Raw genomic sequence first — 18,331 nt, 5'->3', positions numbered from 1 at the left:
AAAATTCTACAGATAATAGTTTTTGTTTTGCGAGATACAAACATATATATACAGAGGTCACACTGAAACTAGTCAAAATCAATATTTCTGTTGAAATCTGAAAATGGAATTTTTTTTGCAATTACAGTACTTCCTTGTATGAACTACAAGGAAGTAAAAAGGAAACACAAATAACTGAATGCTATAATTATGTTAGAAAGAACATGGAATGAGGTTTCTCTACTGACTGTAAAAAATTGCTTTCAACATGCAGGATTATTACCAAAGGCTGGCAAAGTTACTGATGCTGCATGCGAAGAAGTATCTTTAGCAGAATGGGGCAATAGTCTGCAAAACCAATTGTTGCCAAATGCATTGTTTGAAGATTATCAAGAAGTTGACAAAGATTTAGAAACTCATGAAATTGTAACAGATGATGATTGGTGTCTTCAGTACAAGCAGAAATAAATGGGGATATAGGTAATGACGACAAAGGTAACAATACTGACAACAGTGAAGACATCAACCTGCCACATCTACCAGAAGTTTTAGCGGCAATGAAAACTATTTGCTGATTTCTCAGTTTTACTGAAACTACTAATGAAGAAGCAAAGAGTGTTTGGTTTGATTTAGAAAAGAACCTTAAAAGACTGTATTACAATACAAAATGTTCGAAGCAAAGTAAAATAATCAAATTTTTACAAAAAAAGTAATTTTTACAATTTTTCTTTATCTTCTTTTACTCTAATGTATTTGTATTTATTATAGCATATTTGTGTTTTTTATATTATTTTATTACAGAAATAAATTATTATTTTTAATGATTATTTTACTGTATTAAAATACCCTGTAGGTGGCACATTAAAGTACTACCACTAGTACTTTAATTGACTAAAATTTAGAGCAGGTAGTATTATTCTTTGAATACTTTTCATAAATACCTGGTCAAATGGTAAAATGAGAATGATAAATCAATAATCATGAAAATATGATGCTGCTCCTTTTATAGAAAATAAAATTGTTTTAATGCAGTCAATTCAGTGAATTTCTCTTTTTTAAACATTTCTTAAAAAAAAAATAACGAGTTATTTAATTTAATTAGTATTTTAATTTATTATTTATTTTTGCTTGGTTCCCATATTTTTAATGTCTGTTGTAATTTTATCTGGACCCAAACTTCTGCCATTTATAATAAAGATGGTTGAGTTTCTGGTGGTAGTATCTCTAAGTCTCTCTTTGGTAGTAGCATCATAATCTACAATTTAAATTTTGTTTATAACTATGAACATATTATTTTATTAATACAATCAACTTATGATTATCTCAATAATAACCATGAAGAGGATTCCAGATAATTGAAAATCATAGCAAAATTGCGATTGGCCAAAAATAATATTTAATAGAGTAATATATGTTAAAATGAGTTAATACTATACTGCAGTATAGTTATTACATGTGCTATTATATTACGGTATAACGATAAATAATAAAATACAGTACACTACAATATTACATACCCGGTAAAAGTTTATTCAAAATACATATTAACATATAACAAAATTTCACTATCACTAATACTGTACGTAAATAGAATGAACATGCAGTAGTGTACATACTATGTAATGTGTTAACAAATACTTATTAAAACTACAGTAGTCCACAAGAAAAAAATACATAATATATTTTTTAAAAATTAATAAATATTACATTTTACTCTTTCAGATTTTTTTTTAAAAGAAGATGCAATTGATTGTTGTTTCAGTGTATGAAAACACTTTTTTTTAATTGAACTTCATACTTTGTGTAGCATAATATCGCATAATAAACTATCATCCTATCATATCCACAATGAACTATAGTACAACATTATCATAATTCTAAACAAGCACACATTCATGTAGCAAATGAATGAAGGAGTAAAATCTATTACAGAACAATGAAAAACTTAAAATTTTTAATTTCTGTGAAGTTTTTAAAACTCTATTCTTTTCTGAGAGGCATTGCGGTTAAGCTGCAACATGGTTAAACTGCTCGTGGATGATTGGGAGTTACTTCTTTTTTATGTGCACCAAATAAAACAACTTGAGAAATAAAAAAAAGACTGCATTATCTTACTTCAACTACAGATGCAAATGAGTTAAAATATATGTGATCGTCAGAAAAAAGAATAAACTGAAAGTGATATGTTTAAAAAGCTAGAATAAGAAACCATGCAAATGAGCTAAAAAAATGTCAGGTTGAAACTGTTATCATTAATACTTTTTTCTGTTTAGCCTCCGGGAATCACTGTCAGATATTACTTCAGAGGATGAATGAATGTAGTCTTGTACAGTCTCGAGTCGACCATTTCTGAGATGTGTGGTTAATTGAAACCCAACAACCAAAGAACATCGATGTCCATGATCTAGTATTCAAATCCATATAAAAGTCTTTACTAGAATTTGAATGTTGGAACTATCAACTTCAAAATCAGCTGATTTGCAAAGACGCGTTCACCACTAGACCAACCCGGTGGGTTAATGTTGTCATTAATATTTGTTTCTTCATAGATCACATGATTTACTGAATTATAGGAAATGTCTAATTGAAATATCTCTTCCAAAATCTAGACTGTCTGTCAAAACTACAACAGTATGCAACATAAAGGCAAAAAAATAAAAGTCAGGTATATACAGATTTCCCAATCTTTATATTCATTTTTAATCACAACAAATATACAAAATTGACAACACCTTAAGGAAAATCCTTCACCAAAATGTTATTCTTCAACACACTTTGAAGCAAGCCTCTTCTTATAAGGTAATCAATAATTGTATTACTAATTAATAAGAAAAAGCTCACATTACCACAAACCTTTTACATCAAATTATAAAAAGAAAATTCCAAGCGGTGGGAAACTTAAAATTGATAAAAAATTTGAGAGTTTATATTAAAGAGATTTAACTGTAATATTTTGAACATTTTTTCAAAGGTTTTTACAAATTCAGATGAATCTAATGTTATTCATGGGAATGAGAAAAGAATTTGATTTCATGAAGAATTTTTAATTTTTTAAAATTAATAACGTTTTAAATCATATTTATTTATTACATTTTTAACAAAAGTTCTTTACTTTTGCTTTTTTTGAATAACAATAACTGATTAAATTTAAAAAAAAAACTTCATTCCTACAATTAAAATACCTTATACCTTTTTTCATGTTAATCTTCACGTTAACTGAGTTATTAAATCATTTTCAAATTTATTAAATTTTAAAAATACTTGGATTATATTTTAGAGATTATTTTGATTGAATGACACAAATTTTTTGTTATAACATGCACACATGTTAATGAAGTCCTGTCTTACAAGATGTACTCCACATATGAAGTATATCGTATTATAATACTTGCTGAAAGAGTAGTGTGACATTAAACATTAGCACAGTTTAATCTGACAAATTTAATGAAGAAGCATCTGACCTTTTTGAGAGCCAAGTTAAATCTTGGGAAGGCCATACATTATTTATTTAGTCATGCATTATTATTTTGTAATTTTTAGAATTTATGAAATCTCATAGACTCTCTGCATAAGAATTCTAAAATACAGAATTATCTTAATCTTACCTTTGTTAAATCAGTTGCAGTGCATTCAATAAACACATTGGTTGTTTTAAGAGTAATACGGCTATGGTCACCATTAATAATTGGCGGAAGAGATAGTACAACACCATTTGCATCTCTGATGACAGGATATACAGGACTATCTTTAATAATATGCAAATACTGTTTCAACTGAGAATGAGTCTGTTCAAACAATAAAATACACAATTTATAATAATATATTCTTCATAACAACTGTAAGAAATAATCAGTAATATGGATAAAAAGTTTAATTAATAATTTTTATCATAAGTTATATTGAAAACAAAATCTTGAAATGATTTTACTAAAACTGTTCATATGGTCAGTGACTTATTCATAAAGAAGATGTAGACAGAGAGATTCAATTATGATGTTCCTATAAGGAATAGAAAAAAAAAGTAATTTACTATAATAGAATTATTTTAATGATGAGAATTGATAGGAAAGGTGAAGTGTGAGATAAGAAATAAGTTTTATAAATATCAAACCAAAAATATAAATCATCAGTATTGTTGTATATATTGTACATGTTATTTATAATCATAATGTAATGTTTAGGTTGTGTGAAACAATATGAGGTCTGTTCAATAAATATGTAGACTGTTTGAATTGCTCGGGTCCAGTTGGTTCCAGTCAAATCCGCTTGGCATTGCCATGTTCGTACAGATCAGCTGATTACAATGCAGATTTTTGATTGCAAATATCAATATTGGTTGCTTAGCTACGCGGTTGTGTGTGAAGTGTTTTTTTCATTTGGCAGATTTTGGAATGAGTGACTTGAACGAGCAAAGAGTTGCAATGAAATTTTGTGTTAAACTCAGAAAATCTATGAGTGAAGCTTTTGATATACTCAAGACTGCTTACGGCGATGTTGCTATGAAGCATGCGACATGGTTTAAGTGGAATGAACGTTTTAAAGATGGTCATCAGTCGATTGAAGACGTCCTTCCACGTCAACTGACGACTCACACCTAGACAAAATCAACACCCTGGGCCGGGCAAACAGATGTCTGACTATCAGAGAGCTTGCTGAAGAGTGTGGCATATCAGTTGGATCATGTTACAAGATTTTGACCAAAAATTGAGGATGCACCGCATTGCTATGAAATCTGTTCCACGCCTGATGATGGATGACCAAAAAGCCCATCATGTCCAAGCTTGTCAAGAATTGCTTGAATGTTCAGAAAAAGAAGAAAAGTTCTTGTCGAGGATCATAACAGGTGATGAATCTTGGGTGTACGATTATGACATCGAAACAGAGGTTCAATTGTCCCAGTGGGTGGGTGAAACATTTCCCAGACCAAAAAAAGCTCACCAAGTTCGTTCCAATGTGAAGGTGAAATAGACAGTTTTTTTTTATGCTCAGGGCGTAGTCCATCATGAGTACTTCTCCCAAGGCTCCACAGTGAACCAGACTTACTACATTGAAGTTCTCAAATGTCTGCAGGATGCTATTCGGCAGAAATGTGGAAGAGTGGTAACTGGTTTTATCATCACGACAAAGCCTCAGCCCATTCAGCCCTCAGAACTCTTGAGTTTTTGGCCAAACACTTGATCACTATTCTTCCCTACCCAAACCCTACTCCTCACTTGACCTCACTCCTTGTGACTTCTTCTTGTTTCCCAAACTCAAAAAACCTTTAAAAGGAAGAAAATTTGAGACGATTCCTGAAACTGGGGCAAATGCAATGAAGGAACTGAAGAACATCACAAAAGAAGCATTCCAGGACTGTTTCCAAAAGTGGAAACACCGTTGGGATAAGTGTGTGCATCGGGGAGAAGAGTACTTTGAAAGGGATCCAGACAAGTAACTTCTAAATAAAGTACACTTTGTTTTATGATGTTAGTCTACATATTTTTTGAACAGACCTCGCACATTTCTTATGGTGTAACCTAATTTATAACAGTTAGGTAATTTTGTCATACCTAGTCATAGTTAATGCTTGTTCTGTAATTAATGTAAGGATATACTGACATTTATAATTTCTTTGTGTTTTCGTAGTTTATATGAAGGTTCATCTCTTATTAATCATTTAATGAAATTTAATAAATTTCCTATTTATAACATTTTTATTTGTGCTGAAAATTGAAAGTGCTTCATAATTCCGTTCTAAATTAACTCACTAAATTAATTAAAGGTATACTGTTGCACTTACACAATCAAGCTTACAAACTAGTGTGGTAAGTGAATTCATGTTGGTAATAAACAAAAAATACATAGAGAGAATTGCTAATGGTGACCACTTCTGTCAGGATAGTGCATAATCCTTCCCTACTACAGAACATTTGTATGTGGGTCTGTGAATGTGTCCATCCCCCTTAGCTTAATACCGGAATGTACTGCTGAAATTTATAGACGAATAAGTGATGTGTACGGTGAAACTTCAATGAGCGACAGAAAAGTGCGACAATGGTGCAGGAACTTTAAAGCAGGACGTGCAGAGGTTCATGATGCAGGCGGCCAGGGAAGGAAGCAAGTGTCAACCGATGATCTCGTTGACCGAGTGGATAAGGCAATTCGAGAAAATCGTCGGTTCACAATTTCTGTATTGAGAGATTCGTTTCCTGAAATTTCAAGGTCAGCTCTCTACACCATTGTGAGTGAGAGACTTCAGTACCGCAAACTTGTGAGTGCAAGATGGGTTCCCAAGATGCTGTCCGACCATCACAAAACAATGAGAATGGACGCCTCCCTAACGTTTCTTCAGCGCTACCACAATGAAGGAGAAGATTTTTTGAACAAAATTGTCACAGGGGACAAGACATGGGTCCATTTCGAAACTGAAGAAACAAAAGAACAATCCAAACAGTGGATGCATTCTCATTCTCCCAGTAAACCAAAGACGTTCAAGCGAACCTTTTCCAACAGAAAGTGTATGGCTATGTGTTCTGGGATCGGAATAGAGTTCTCTTGGTGGAATTCATGGAATGTGGCAATACCACCACTGCAGCCTCATACTGCGTGACTCTTCAATGTCTACGAAGGGCAATTCAGAATAAGCGGAGAGGAATGTTGTCATCAGGCATTGTCTTTCTCCATGACAATCCTCGGCTGCACACTGCAGCTGTAAAAAAGAAGCTCCAGCAATGTTTTCGTTAGCAAGTGTTTGATCACCCACCATACAGCCCGGACTTGGCTCCATCCGATTTTCACCTCTTTGCTCACATGAAACGCTGGCTAGGAGGACAACATTTTGGCACAGACATCAAGCTGCAGACCAGCGTAGAAACATGACTGAAAACACAGGTGGTTCCGTTCTATGATGAGGGTATTGGAAAGTTGGTACCACGCTATGACAAATGTCTAAATCGGAGTGGCGACTATGTAGAGAAATAGCGTAACTATGCAAGTACTTGTTACAAATAAAAAATTTTCTATTTTCACTGTGGTTTTGATTTTGTGACCGATCGGACCTTGAAAAAAAATAACCCTCGTATATGCTCCAAAGAAACTCTGTGATTGGGAAATTCACAATTTCACAACTTGTTCAACAACTTTAAAGAAATATAAAATACATTTTTTTTGTAAATATTTATTCACATATTAAATTAATATGAATGTAATGTGGATTGTATTTAATTACATTACATTTAATACAATAAAATAAAGATATATAATAAACAAACAGTCACATAAGAAAATAAAAAAGAGGAAATTTAGAATAAAAAATACAAGACCATAAAAATCCCTTATCTTCCATATCATCTGTATCCTCTTCATATTCTACTACAGATATATTTATTGTATTAAGTGAGGACATACATAACATGACTTGGGTTCTGCAGCATGCAACAAATTTTTTTGATAATGCATGACATCTGCTTTATTTTTTTTTTTTTACAGATTTCTTGAAATTCTTTTTAGAAAATCAGAATGTCATTAAGAGCCCATATGAACTTCAAATTCAGTTCCATAAAAGAACTCTTCAGCCTCACATTGCATTTATTTAAATGTAAAAGGTAGCTTTGGATTCTTGTGTTCTTGCTGTTTGTTATTGTGTTCATCATCATTTACCAACTGTATCATTTTCAGTAGACCTACTCCACAGAATATGGATCCAAAAACTACAGAAATGTTTAATTTTATGTAATCTATGTTCTTTTTATTATAATTAACACCACTAGGCACTTTTTACAAAGGTTTTCCTAAATAAAAACATAACTTTTCAACACTCCTTTACTTTCCTGGCGAATATAACTAGAGCAGCTAAAAGCAGGCTCAATAGTTAAAATAAAAATTAAATTCACTCCTCAAAGGAAGCAACAAAACCAAGCCCCTAATACTAAAAGAAAACTAGACGCTAATTAAGAATGAGGATTACCACAAAACAACCAAAAATACAACAATCATGGATAAATTCTAAGACCTAGGCAAAAACCTTAAAAAATCATAGAAGAGTTGGCCCCAATAAAACCCCATAAAAAGCATAAGTGGTAGAACAGCAAATGTGACAAACACTGGAGAAGAGACATCAAGCATGACTATTACACCAATCCAAAAAATCAGAAACATCCTTCCAAAATCTAGTAAAACAAAGAAAAGAAACCACAATGAACGCTAAGGAAAACAAAAAGACAACACCATAAAGACACACTAAAGTCAATAGAAGAAGAATTCAATAAAACACAGTTGAGACACTACCACAACCTTCAAAAAACAACTCCAAAAATATGAACCCCCAACCCTACTAATGAAGGATGAAAACCATAATCTGATCTATAACAATAAAAACATTGCAGAAATCCAAGATAAATATTTCAACAAACTCCTGAACTTTAACATCAGTACCCCAATAACAACACCACTGAAAAACATTAACCCTCCCACAACTAAAGAAGTCTACCAAGCACTAGATGAGATGAAGAATTTTACAACGCAGCAGGAGATCAGACCTTTGTAGAGATCTGGAAAGATGCAGGAAGAGCAGCAAAAATTGCTCTTCATCAACATCTGAATCAAATAACAACCAAAACACTGGATGAAATCTCTCATTCACTGCTACACAAAAAAGCACACAAAACAGACCCTAACAACTACAGGGGAATCTCACTCCTAGAAACAACATACAAAATACTTTCAAGAATCAACCTTAACAGGATCGATTTAGAATTTGAGAATACCTGAGAGGTTTCAGACCCTGGAGGAGCTGTCCCACTAGATCATAAGTCTCAAGCAAATAATGGCTTTACAACAGAAAAAAGCAAGAAACATGGTGATAATGTTCATTGACTTAAAGGAAAGGATAAAATTGCATCTATAGAGTAATTCTACTAAAAATTCTATGACACCTCGGATAACCAAATTTATCCCAAATTCATAAGCATGATAAAACTGACCCTCACAAACTCTAAATCAAAAGTGAAATTCAGAGGCGAACTCTTAGAACTACTTGAGATCAAAACAGGACTGCAAAAGGGCGATGGATTCTCACAGTTACTATTCAACAGCGCTCTGGAAAGAGTAATGAAATTACTACTCTAGAAGAAACATACTATTCTCTGAATCAAAAACTGCCTTTTAAAAATAAAAATCGGTCAAAAAATCAAAACAAAATGCCTTGGTTTCACTGACAACTTGGCACTGCTAGCAAATGACGTCGACAAAGCTAAAACACAGATATCAGAACTTTAAAAGTACAAATTGGCCTCAAAATAAAATTTGAAAAGACCCCAAAACCATCACAATTAAAAGAAGTAAACCTAAACAAAATAAAGTCATAATAGTAACCCAATTTAAATACCTTGAAAAAAATAATAACAAACAACCTAACGAAAAAACCTCCATCCTAACAACTACAAACTAGCTAAAGCACATAAATTAATCTGGTGCTCCTAGAGTAAAAAGTGTCTATCCATAAATGCAAAAACAAAATACTACAACACAGTTATAAAACCAGAAGCCACATATGCAGCAGAAACGGTCTTCCACCTGAACAAACAATCAAAGACCAACTGACTCCAGAAATCTGAAAGAAATCTAAAGGACTGGAAGAACCTGCATCAAAAAAGGTACCACAAAGACGGGCAGTGGTGGGTCTTTTCCAACAAAGTTGTGTACAAAGACTTAGAGCCCATCACTGATACCATGGATAAGAGGAGAATAGGATTCTTTGGACCTTTGGAAATGTCATGAGGATGCAAAATTTAAGACTTCTAAAACAGTTAGTATAGTACAATCTCAACTCAAAAAACACCCAGACAGGATGCAGATGGATCAGTGAAATAAGAGTGGATCTGAAGGAAATTGGTCTTACACCAAATGACACTGCAGACAAGATAAAATTAAATGAAAAAAATCAGGTAGAACACTCACTTCACACTTAAAAGAAAGAAACTCAAGACATGAACATTTTCAACACAAGAAAGGACACAGAGATCTGAACGTATGAAAAAGTACTACAAGGCCCAAACAGTTCCTTTGAAGGGACTTGGATAATGGCCTGACTAAAGTCATACTAGGCAGTCCTAAATGGTGAAAAAAAGGGGAAAGAATGGTGATCCTGTCAATAATGGTGTATTAATTTCCTTGCTAATCTTTACATTTTAGGGCCCATATAGTTCATCTATATAAAAAAAAATCCCTTTCAGCATGCCGGCAGGCAGAGGTAGATTTCACCGGTGCTAAGTAGGGTATAAAAAAGATTTCCACCATAAAGTTAAGAAAAACTACAAATTTACTCAATATGACAATGGTTGTATATGAAAAAAGTTTCACTGTTTAGCATACGATAAGCCCCATCTTCTTACAATTCCAGCAAAAGTTTGGTCATCCCTTGCCGTAAGGGTTCGTCATATCAAAAATTATTTCAGGTAATGTTTAGAGGACTAACAACCACTTTAAACTGATTTGATACTGTGCCTAGTATGGGATGTATGATTTTTTTTTGTCTTCAAAACACCATTTTTTCCACTGCCTGAGCCAATGGTTAGTAATATCAAAAAACTTTACTTAAGTTTTAGGCCCTTATCCAAAGAATTGTAAGAACTTTAAATGAATTAGATATCTTACTTAATAGGAAAGTTATAGCGATATTTTGTTTTTTTCAAAAAAGTCCCTCATTTCCACCCCAATGTCCAATTTTGGCTGTTAACGAACACGACAAAAATTTTGGGACGAGTTATTTTTAAGGAATAATTTGAAAGTGACTGGCGCAAAATTATGGCAGTTATCGTATCTTCAAGAGAGTGAATATATAAATTCTCTAAATTTATGTTTAAAAAATGTATGATTTATTGCCAATTTAACAACGTTATTGTATGTCAAACGTAAATAAATGTGTTTTTGACCCTATTTTTGGCTTTTTATATGAGATATCTTAGGAACTAAGAGAGATACAGTTCTGGGACCTATTTTCTTCAATTTCCCAGCTCAAAAACCATAAGAAACAATTAAATTTGCCCCTTAATTGACCTTCCCATAATTTCAGAAAACCTTAATTTACCCGGAGAAACTGAAACTCGGGCGAAATCTTTCATCCTGTATCTCGCTAACGAAACATTTTCGGACCGATGTTTATATGAACTTTTTTCTTATTTTCAGCCTCTAGAATGAGTTGTCAAAGTATTGCCCTATCCTCCTGAATCATCCTGTATATAATATTGTAATAAATATATAATATATATTACATTTTTTTATATAATATTTATATAAAAATAAATATTTTATTTCAATAAATTAAATAAGCAAAATTTAGTAGTTAGTCATACATATTTCTTTTTCAACTAGTTCATTGAATAATAAAATAGAAATCCAAAAGACTTATTTGCAAATTATCATGTTCAAATTAATGAATAGAGAACTAAGTAGGGAACATGTTAAAAGAAAATTCTAAGAGGCCAACAAAGTCCTGCAACTCAAGGAACTAGGAATTCAATGAAACAAGGAGACAATTTAAGTTTTTACAATAAAACGGAACACTACTATTTATAATAGTTTGAATAATGTACGAAAAAAATTGTGAGTTTAGTTGTTAAGTTTTAGAAATACATTTTAAACAAAACTAAATAATTTTCATTTCTATATTATACTACAAAGAACTCATCTGTACAACTAAACATATTGTTTATATTTTAATAATAACTCAGAAAACGATATTAATGCCCTTTCTGTTTTATACTATTTCCAAATCCCGCATCTTCATAAATTAGTTTAATAAACAAATTATAAAAAGGACAAATCCGGGCATAACTGCGAAGGATGTTTCACGAATATTTTAAGGACAGATTCATGGTGGGCAGATCGGAAGGTGGTGAAATGAAATTTCCGGTGGAAAGGGGTGTCCCTCAGGGTCCGGCCTTGTGGAGCATTGCTTTTGATAATGTTCTAAGGCAGCACTACCCAGCGGGCATCACCCCGGTGGCATTTGCCGATGATTTGGCACTTGTGATTGTGCGCAAAATAGAAGAGGAACTGATGGCGGCCAGTGAAGAAGTGGCTGACATGGTTAAGAGGTGGCTAATAGCTCATGATCTACGGCTCGCTGAAGATTGTTGTTATGGCTAGAAGATGCAGACTACATCCATTGCATTTTAGAGTGGGACACACGATGTCCACCCTAATCCAGCCGCGAAGTATTTAGGCGTGTGGCTTGACAAGAACCGATCCTTTACTATACATGTTGAGGAAGCGGCATGAAAGGACGTAAATGTGGTGAAGGTGCGAAGCAAAATGATGAGGAATAAGGGTGGTCCTCAGACGGTAAGAGGAAACTGTTAATTGACCTTTCCAGAATTTCAGAAAGCCTTAATTTACCCGGAGGAACTGAAACTCGGGCGAAATCTTTCACCCTGTATAACTCGCTAACAAAGCGTTTTCGGATCTATGTTTATATGAACTTTTTTCTTATTTTTAGCCTCTAGAATGAGTTGTCAAAGTATTGCCCTATCCTCCTAAATCACCCTGTATATGAGGTGTGTTCAAAAAGTAACAAAAATTTTTGTTTTTTGGGAACAATTTTATTTATTTATCTACATTAATGTTATCCCCTTCAAAATAGTCCCCATGAGATATTATACACTTATGCCAGCGCATTTTCCAACCCCAAAACACTTCTGGAACTCAATCTTTGGAATAGTATTTAGCTCTTTCAGCTATTCGCTTTTAATCTCATCTATGCTTGTAAAATGACGGCCCTTTAAGGTTCTCTTTATTTTTGGGAATAGAAAAAAGTCACACAGGGCCATTTCTGGTGAATATGGAATAAGGCAATAACCTCTTAAAACAACGTCTATAAATTAAAATGCGATTTATTACAAAAAAATTTATGTTGAAAAATTGAAAAGATTTTAAACAAGTATTTTTTAAGGTCATTGCGAAGAATTTAAAAATTTGTCAGCTTCTGTATTGTTTTGTATATTTCTAATATAATGTTCTATACATTAGATCTTACATCATCTAATTTATCATTAAAAAATAACAAAAAAAGTTAACAATAAAACAACAAAAAAATACACGAATGTAAATCACACGTAAGCGAAAAAGTAAACTAAAAAAAAGTAATGTATTTGTATACAATGTATTACTAATGTATTTGTATAAAAATAACAGATAATAATTCTAAGTAATCAAAGAAATATTACAATTATAAACATAAATGAAAATTAATGTACCAACAGGTGAGATTACAAGCTAGTTATTCAGATAAAAGTGATTTTCAATTATTTTAGTATATTTTAATGTGATAAGGAAGTTTTGTTGATACAGAAACAGGCATTAAATATTTTATTAACATTTAAAAAAATAGACATGGCAATAACTATTGTGCCAGTATTCTTATACACTAGTCAAGTTATCTGACTGCAATAAGAGAAGACAAAATTATTTCATGCAACAGGTAAGAAATTTTTATGAAGGGTGGCAGGAAAGACATGACGGGTTAAGTATGACATCAAACAATAAAAAATGAAATTTTTAATATACCTGCCTGATACATTTAAATTAAAAGTACTTTTTTATGGGGATTCTACTCTTAGATGATAAAGTTGCTGAAAAGGTTTTGCTGGTTTGGATAACAGTTGCCAATTTTCATTAAGTTAGGAATTAAGAACCATTTCTGAAAGACCCTTTATAGTACAAGAAGTTTTGTCAGTCACTTTAGTAATTAGCAATTTGTGGATAAACAAAATAAATGTAATTTAAACATGTAACTGTTTAGCTAAATATTTTTTATACCTATTAATGGCAATACCTTCCACCAAATTAAAAATGGAGAAGGTAAATCTCAGAAACCAGAGTACATAATACTTTATAAATTTTTTACCATGAATTTTCAGTGAGATAATTTTGTACATTTAAATAAAAGTAATACAACTGTTTAGTTATAAGCATTTATTAACATTAATAAATATTTGTTTTAACATTATTATAATATTTAAAAAAGACTTATAAATATGCTTACTGACCGAATAAAGTTCCATAAGTTCTGCTGCAGTGTATTCTTTTTCCTGATTTAGTGGTTTGAATCTGATAGACTGTGGAGGACAAGCATCATACAAAAATGGACCTTGGATTGTATCCAAATCATGGGTTCCTATTGCAGCTAATGTTCGCTTGCGAGCAAGGTTTTGATGCAATTTATCTTGAAGATCAATAAAGCTTGCATAACTGTCAGATGTGAAAGTTACATTCCGTAAAATTGCGGCTACAGCATAAGGACGAATTGTCTGAGTCTAAAACAGCAAGATGATTCATGATTTAAATTAAATTCAACAGAGCTATCAATATAAAATAAATAAACCATAAAAAGAAAATACAAATGTAAAGATAAAGTACCTATACATAATTTATTTTCAAATTCTTTGATAATCGACACACTTAAATATGTTGAACTATGTGAAACAAATATAAATTCTGTAAATTACTATAAAATCTTTCACTAGACCAATAATGCAATATTTACTTATGTAGATAGCTGAAAATAAGAGTTATTAATTTTAGATGTCTATGTCATTGTCAAATAAATACTATGTTCTGTATATGTGAGCACATATACAGAATCTGAAGCAACTTTCAACATTGTATTTCGATAAACTTCTGTTGCAGTCTAATAGAAAATGTTCCAATCAGACTTCATGACTTTAATTGTCAATTCTAGGGATGCCTATCTAATGTTTTCAAAATGAGCTTTCTGAACTTTTAGAGGATGTTCCTCTAATAATATGAACACAGATGTATTTCAGGCAAGACATAGAACTTCTATTGATGTATAAGGTGGATTGGTCAAAGAGAATTGAAAGTGTGGCTAGCCAGAACCCCCAATTTGAATTCTGTACATTTCTTTGAATGGGAAACATGAAGGCATTATGTACATTCAAAGAGCTGACACTAAAAATTAATTTATGCACAGAAACTTGTTTGTCACTCAAGAAAGAATTTTTATAAATGGTTGTGCTGAAGTGCGGATTGACACTAGAGGTGGATACTGAGCAGCTAATTTAATATTATCACTTTAAGTTAATTAAAAGGTAATAATTTAAGTAATATTTTGATTTTGTTATAAATTATTTTGAGAGAAAGTACCTTTTAACTCATTATTTGTCATGCAAGAACTTCAGAATTTTTTTTTTGTTTTCAATAAAAATAGATATTTGAAAACTGAATTTCATTTTTATAGACTTGAATTACTTAAATTATCCCAAAATTAAATTCTCTGCAAGTTTTGCATTGAAGTTTAACTTGGTTTTTTGTTAATTTAACAAAATAAATTTATTTACATCAATCTGAAAAAAGTGCTTTTGGACTCAAATTTTTTTTACAACAATTTTCTTGGAAATTACTGGAGATACAGTTTTGTATCTATATAAATTGTTTACCAGCTCATCAAAAACCATAATCTTTTATCTAAGTATCAGATAACCTTTCACAATTCCAAACCATCGCTGATGTGTGATCATAGGCAGTCTTTAAAACCTTAAATAATTCTGAAGAGTAATCTCACAGCTTAAAAAATAATGCTGCTTGTTGACATGATCAAAAGTTGTGGATAGGTCAACAAAAAATACAGGTACCCATTGTTAGTTTATGCTGTTACATTATGTTAACGTTACTCTTCATTAGAGAAAAAATATTGTCAATCATTTAATAACAATTTCTAAATCCAGCAAGAATGTTCTCTCAACCCACTCTATAAGCCTGTTTAATAACTACCTTATAAAAACCTTTCTACTACTACTATTACTACTACTACTACTAAATCATACTCCTCTGCAATTAGAAGTGTCATTCAAGGGACCTTTTTTATGTATCAAGAAAACAACCTTTTTGAAAAATTATTTGGCATTGAATCTTTATCACATATTCTAATTCTGTAACAATTTCTCTAAGTTTTTCTGATGCATTCTTGAAAAATTCATAAGGAATTCTGTAATCCCCTGGAGCTTTTTATTATTGGCTTTGCCCAAGACATTTCTAAATTGTCATTAAAAGAAAGTATCCAACTTAGGAGTCAAAATCATTTTTAATCAGCATACAGAATAAAATCTTTAACAGCCAAAGAGTTTAAATAAGTTCTTGCAATTAATTAATCAATCTTACATTTCTGTGGCATAACCACATTAAAATTTCCTTTTCTTAACAAAGGAAACTCTTTTTCAAAAATTTCAATACTGCTTACTTCATTTAACTATTCTAGTCATAATTTCTAATAAATCAATTTTTTTCTTTAGATATATATTTATACTTTTTTAATATATATTTTTTCTAAATACTGCTGTGTGATGAGTTCTGAATTACTTCTTTTATAGTCACAGCAAACCAAACACTTTTGACAGCATCTTAATTAGTAAATAACTAAGACAAAGCATTCATGTCTAAAATTAGCAATTTCATTTTACTGTTGACCATTTCAGTGTCACCATCTCTCATTACCTAACGGAGAGCCAATATACAACATAAAAATTTATTGCCTGAGCGTAATATATCTGCCAGCTAGTGGAGAGTCAACATACTATGTATGCAAGCAGTAAAGTATTATCTTTTTAACATTTTTTTCTTTTTTGTTGTTGTTTTTAATGTTTTTTTGAGATGAAATATATCTCCAAACCTAAGTTGTGCCAAGAAACATGGGTAAAAATTTGGTTGCGATTGATCAGGTGCTATTTTTTGTTTATCCACAACAAAATAAAAACCCTTCCTCTTTATAAAATAGTAAGATTTTACACATACACAAACATGCATACGTAATTCATCATTTCTATTATACATCATCCCATATTTTTAATATATACTGGGTGTCCCAAAAGTTGCTTGACTGAGAAATACAATATTTCAAAAGCTGAAAATAATATTTGTGCTATTAAATCAACAATAAATTTTTGTACATAGTAAAATTTATTATACATTTGGCTTTTACTTTCAATGCTTTCAAAATATGATCCACACAACTGCGAGCAATATCCAAACACTGCACATCTTTTATGAATAGATTTCTCAGTATATATTTATGTATTACACCTAGTTTATATATATGTATGTATGTATAGAAAATAGTTTTTCAATCTTTAAATTTTGTATTTCAAGTCAGTTCTGAATAAAAATAAAAAAAAATTAAATAATTTATAATAAATATATAAATAAGTTATTAAAAATATATTTTTTTTAACCTTAGTAATTTTTTTTTGTTGAACTTATTATTTATTTACAGCTTACTTTATCTGGTATATGGCTTAACTGCAAGCAAAGCAAATTAAAAATGCCAATGTGGTTTTAATTTACAAATTTTTTTCAGCGAGAACAATTTTACCTTCATCAAATATAAATAAATGAACTGTAATTAATAATATAACTACCTGTGGAGTAATGAATAGTGATTGAATTGGACTTCCTCCAGCAGGGAGAATTGTTTTATACACAGGTGGAGGTATTCTGTAAAAAAAAAATATATATATGTACAAGGTGTTCAAAAAGTAACAACAATTTTGAAATTTCACGGGTTGTATTAGTCCAATTTCAGGATTTTTTCATTGTTGTATTGGTAAACATGTCTGAAAAGTATCTGTATATTTTTAGCCATATTGGATATTTAGTCTGTTGTCAGCTGTCAAAAGAATAACAAAGGTTTTGGTACAATCAACAACTTTTTATTTGTATAAATAAGGAATCAGAAAATTTGTATTAAATTTTGCTATAAGAATGGAATAAAGTGTAGCAATGTTAAAAATGTTAAATATTGCTTTTGGGCAGTCTGCTTTCAGTAAAGCAATGATCTGCAAGTGGTATAAGCATTTCCAAGAAGGTTGTGAAGACGTTGAAAAGAATGAGCGCCCTGGATGCCTCAGCACATCAACAACTGATGAAAACGTGGAAAAGTGAAAGAAATGATTATGAATGATTGCCAAATCACAATCAGAGAAGTCAGATCTATCTATACATACCTAGATATATTATATAATTATTTAATACGTATTAAACAATAATAATTATTTAATCATTACATAAAACATTTTTTAAATGCGTATAAATGTTGCCATAATCTTTATTTCTTATAAAGTGATATATAATTACAACGAGCAAGCCAATAAAAAGGCAGTTTAAATATAACTTCATTAAGTTTTATTTAAACATTTAAAAAATATTAATAATGAATAATTACTTTTACTATAAATTATAAATTGACTATTTAATAATATTTAAGTGTATATTAATATAATTTTAAGCTTTGAACATTACATCCTGAAGGTAGCCATGATTTTCTTTCACATATTCTTCAAGTCAATTTTTTATATTTTCCATC

At 31.1% G+C, this 18,331-nt stretch overlaps 1 protein-coding gene across 1 annotated transcript in view; it reads right to left on the bottom strand.

Moving 5' to 3' along the window:
* beta-PheRS (phenylalanine--tRNA ligase beta subunit) overlaps positions 1 to 18,331 on the bottom strand; it is a 93,596-nt gene that overhangs the window by 57,915 nt on the left and 17,350 nt on the right. Inside the window, exons 4-6 of the mRNA XM_075363951.1 lie at positions 17,388 to 17,463; positions 14,004 to 14,270; positions 3,585 to 3,764 (exon numbers count right to left, since the gene is read on the bottom strand). Coding sequence (XP_075220066.1) covers positions 3,585 to 3,764; positions 14,004 to 14,270; positions 17,388 to 17,463 — 523 coding nt within the window. The remainder of the gene's footprint in view (positions 1 to 3,584; positions 3,765 to 14,003; positions 14,271 to 17,387; positions 17,464 to 18,331) is intronic.

This window comes from Lycorma delicatula, chromosome 1 (assembly GCF_047948215.1).
Source record: "Lycorma delicatula isolate Av1 chromosome 1, ASM4794821v1, whole genome shotgun sequence".
NCBI classification, from domain to species: Eukaryota; Metazoa; Arthropoda; class Insecta; order Hemiptera; family Fulgoridae; genus Lycorma; species Lycorma delicatula.
The sequence above is the reverse complement of the archived record's forward strand: the minus strand, read 5'-3'. Positions and strand labels throughout refer to the sequence as shown.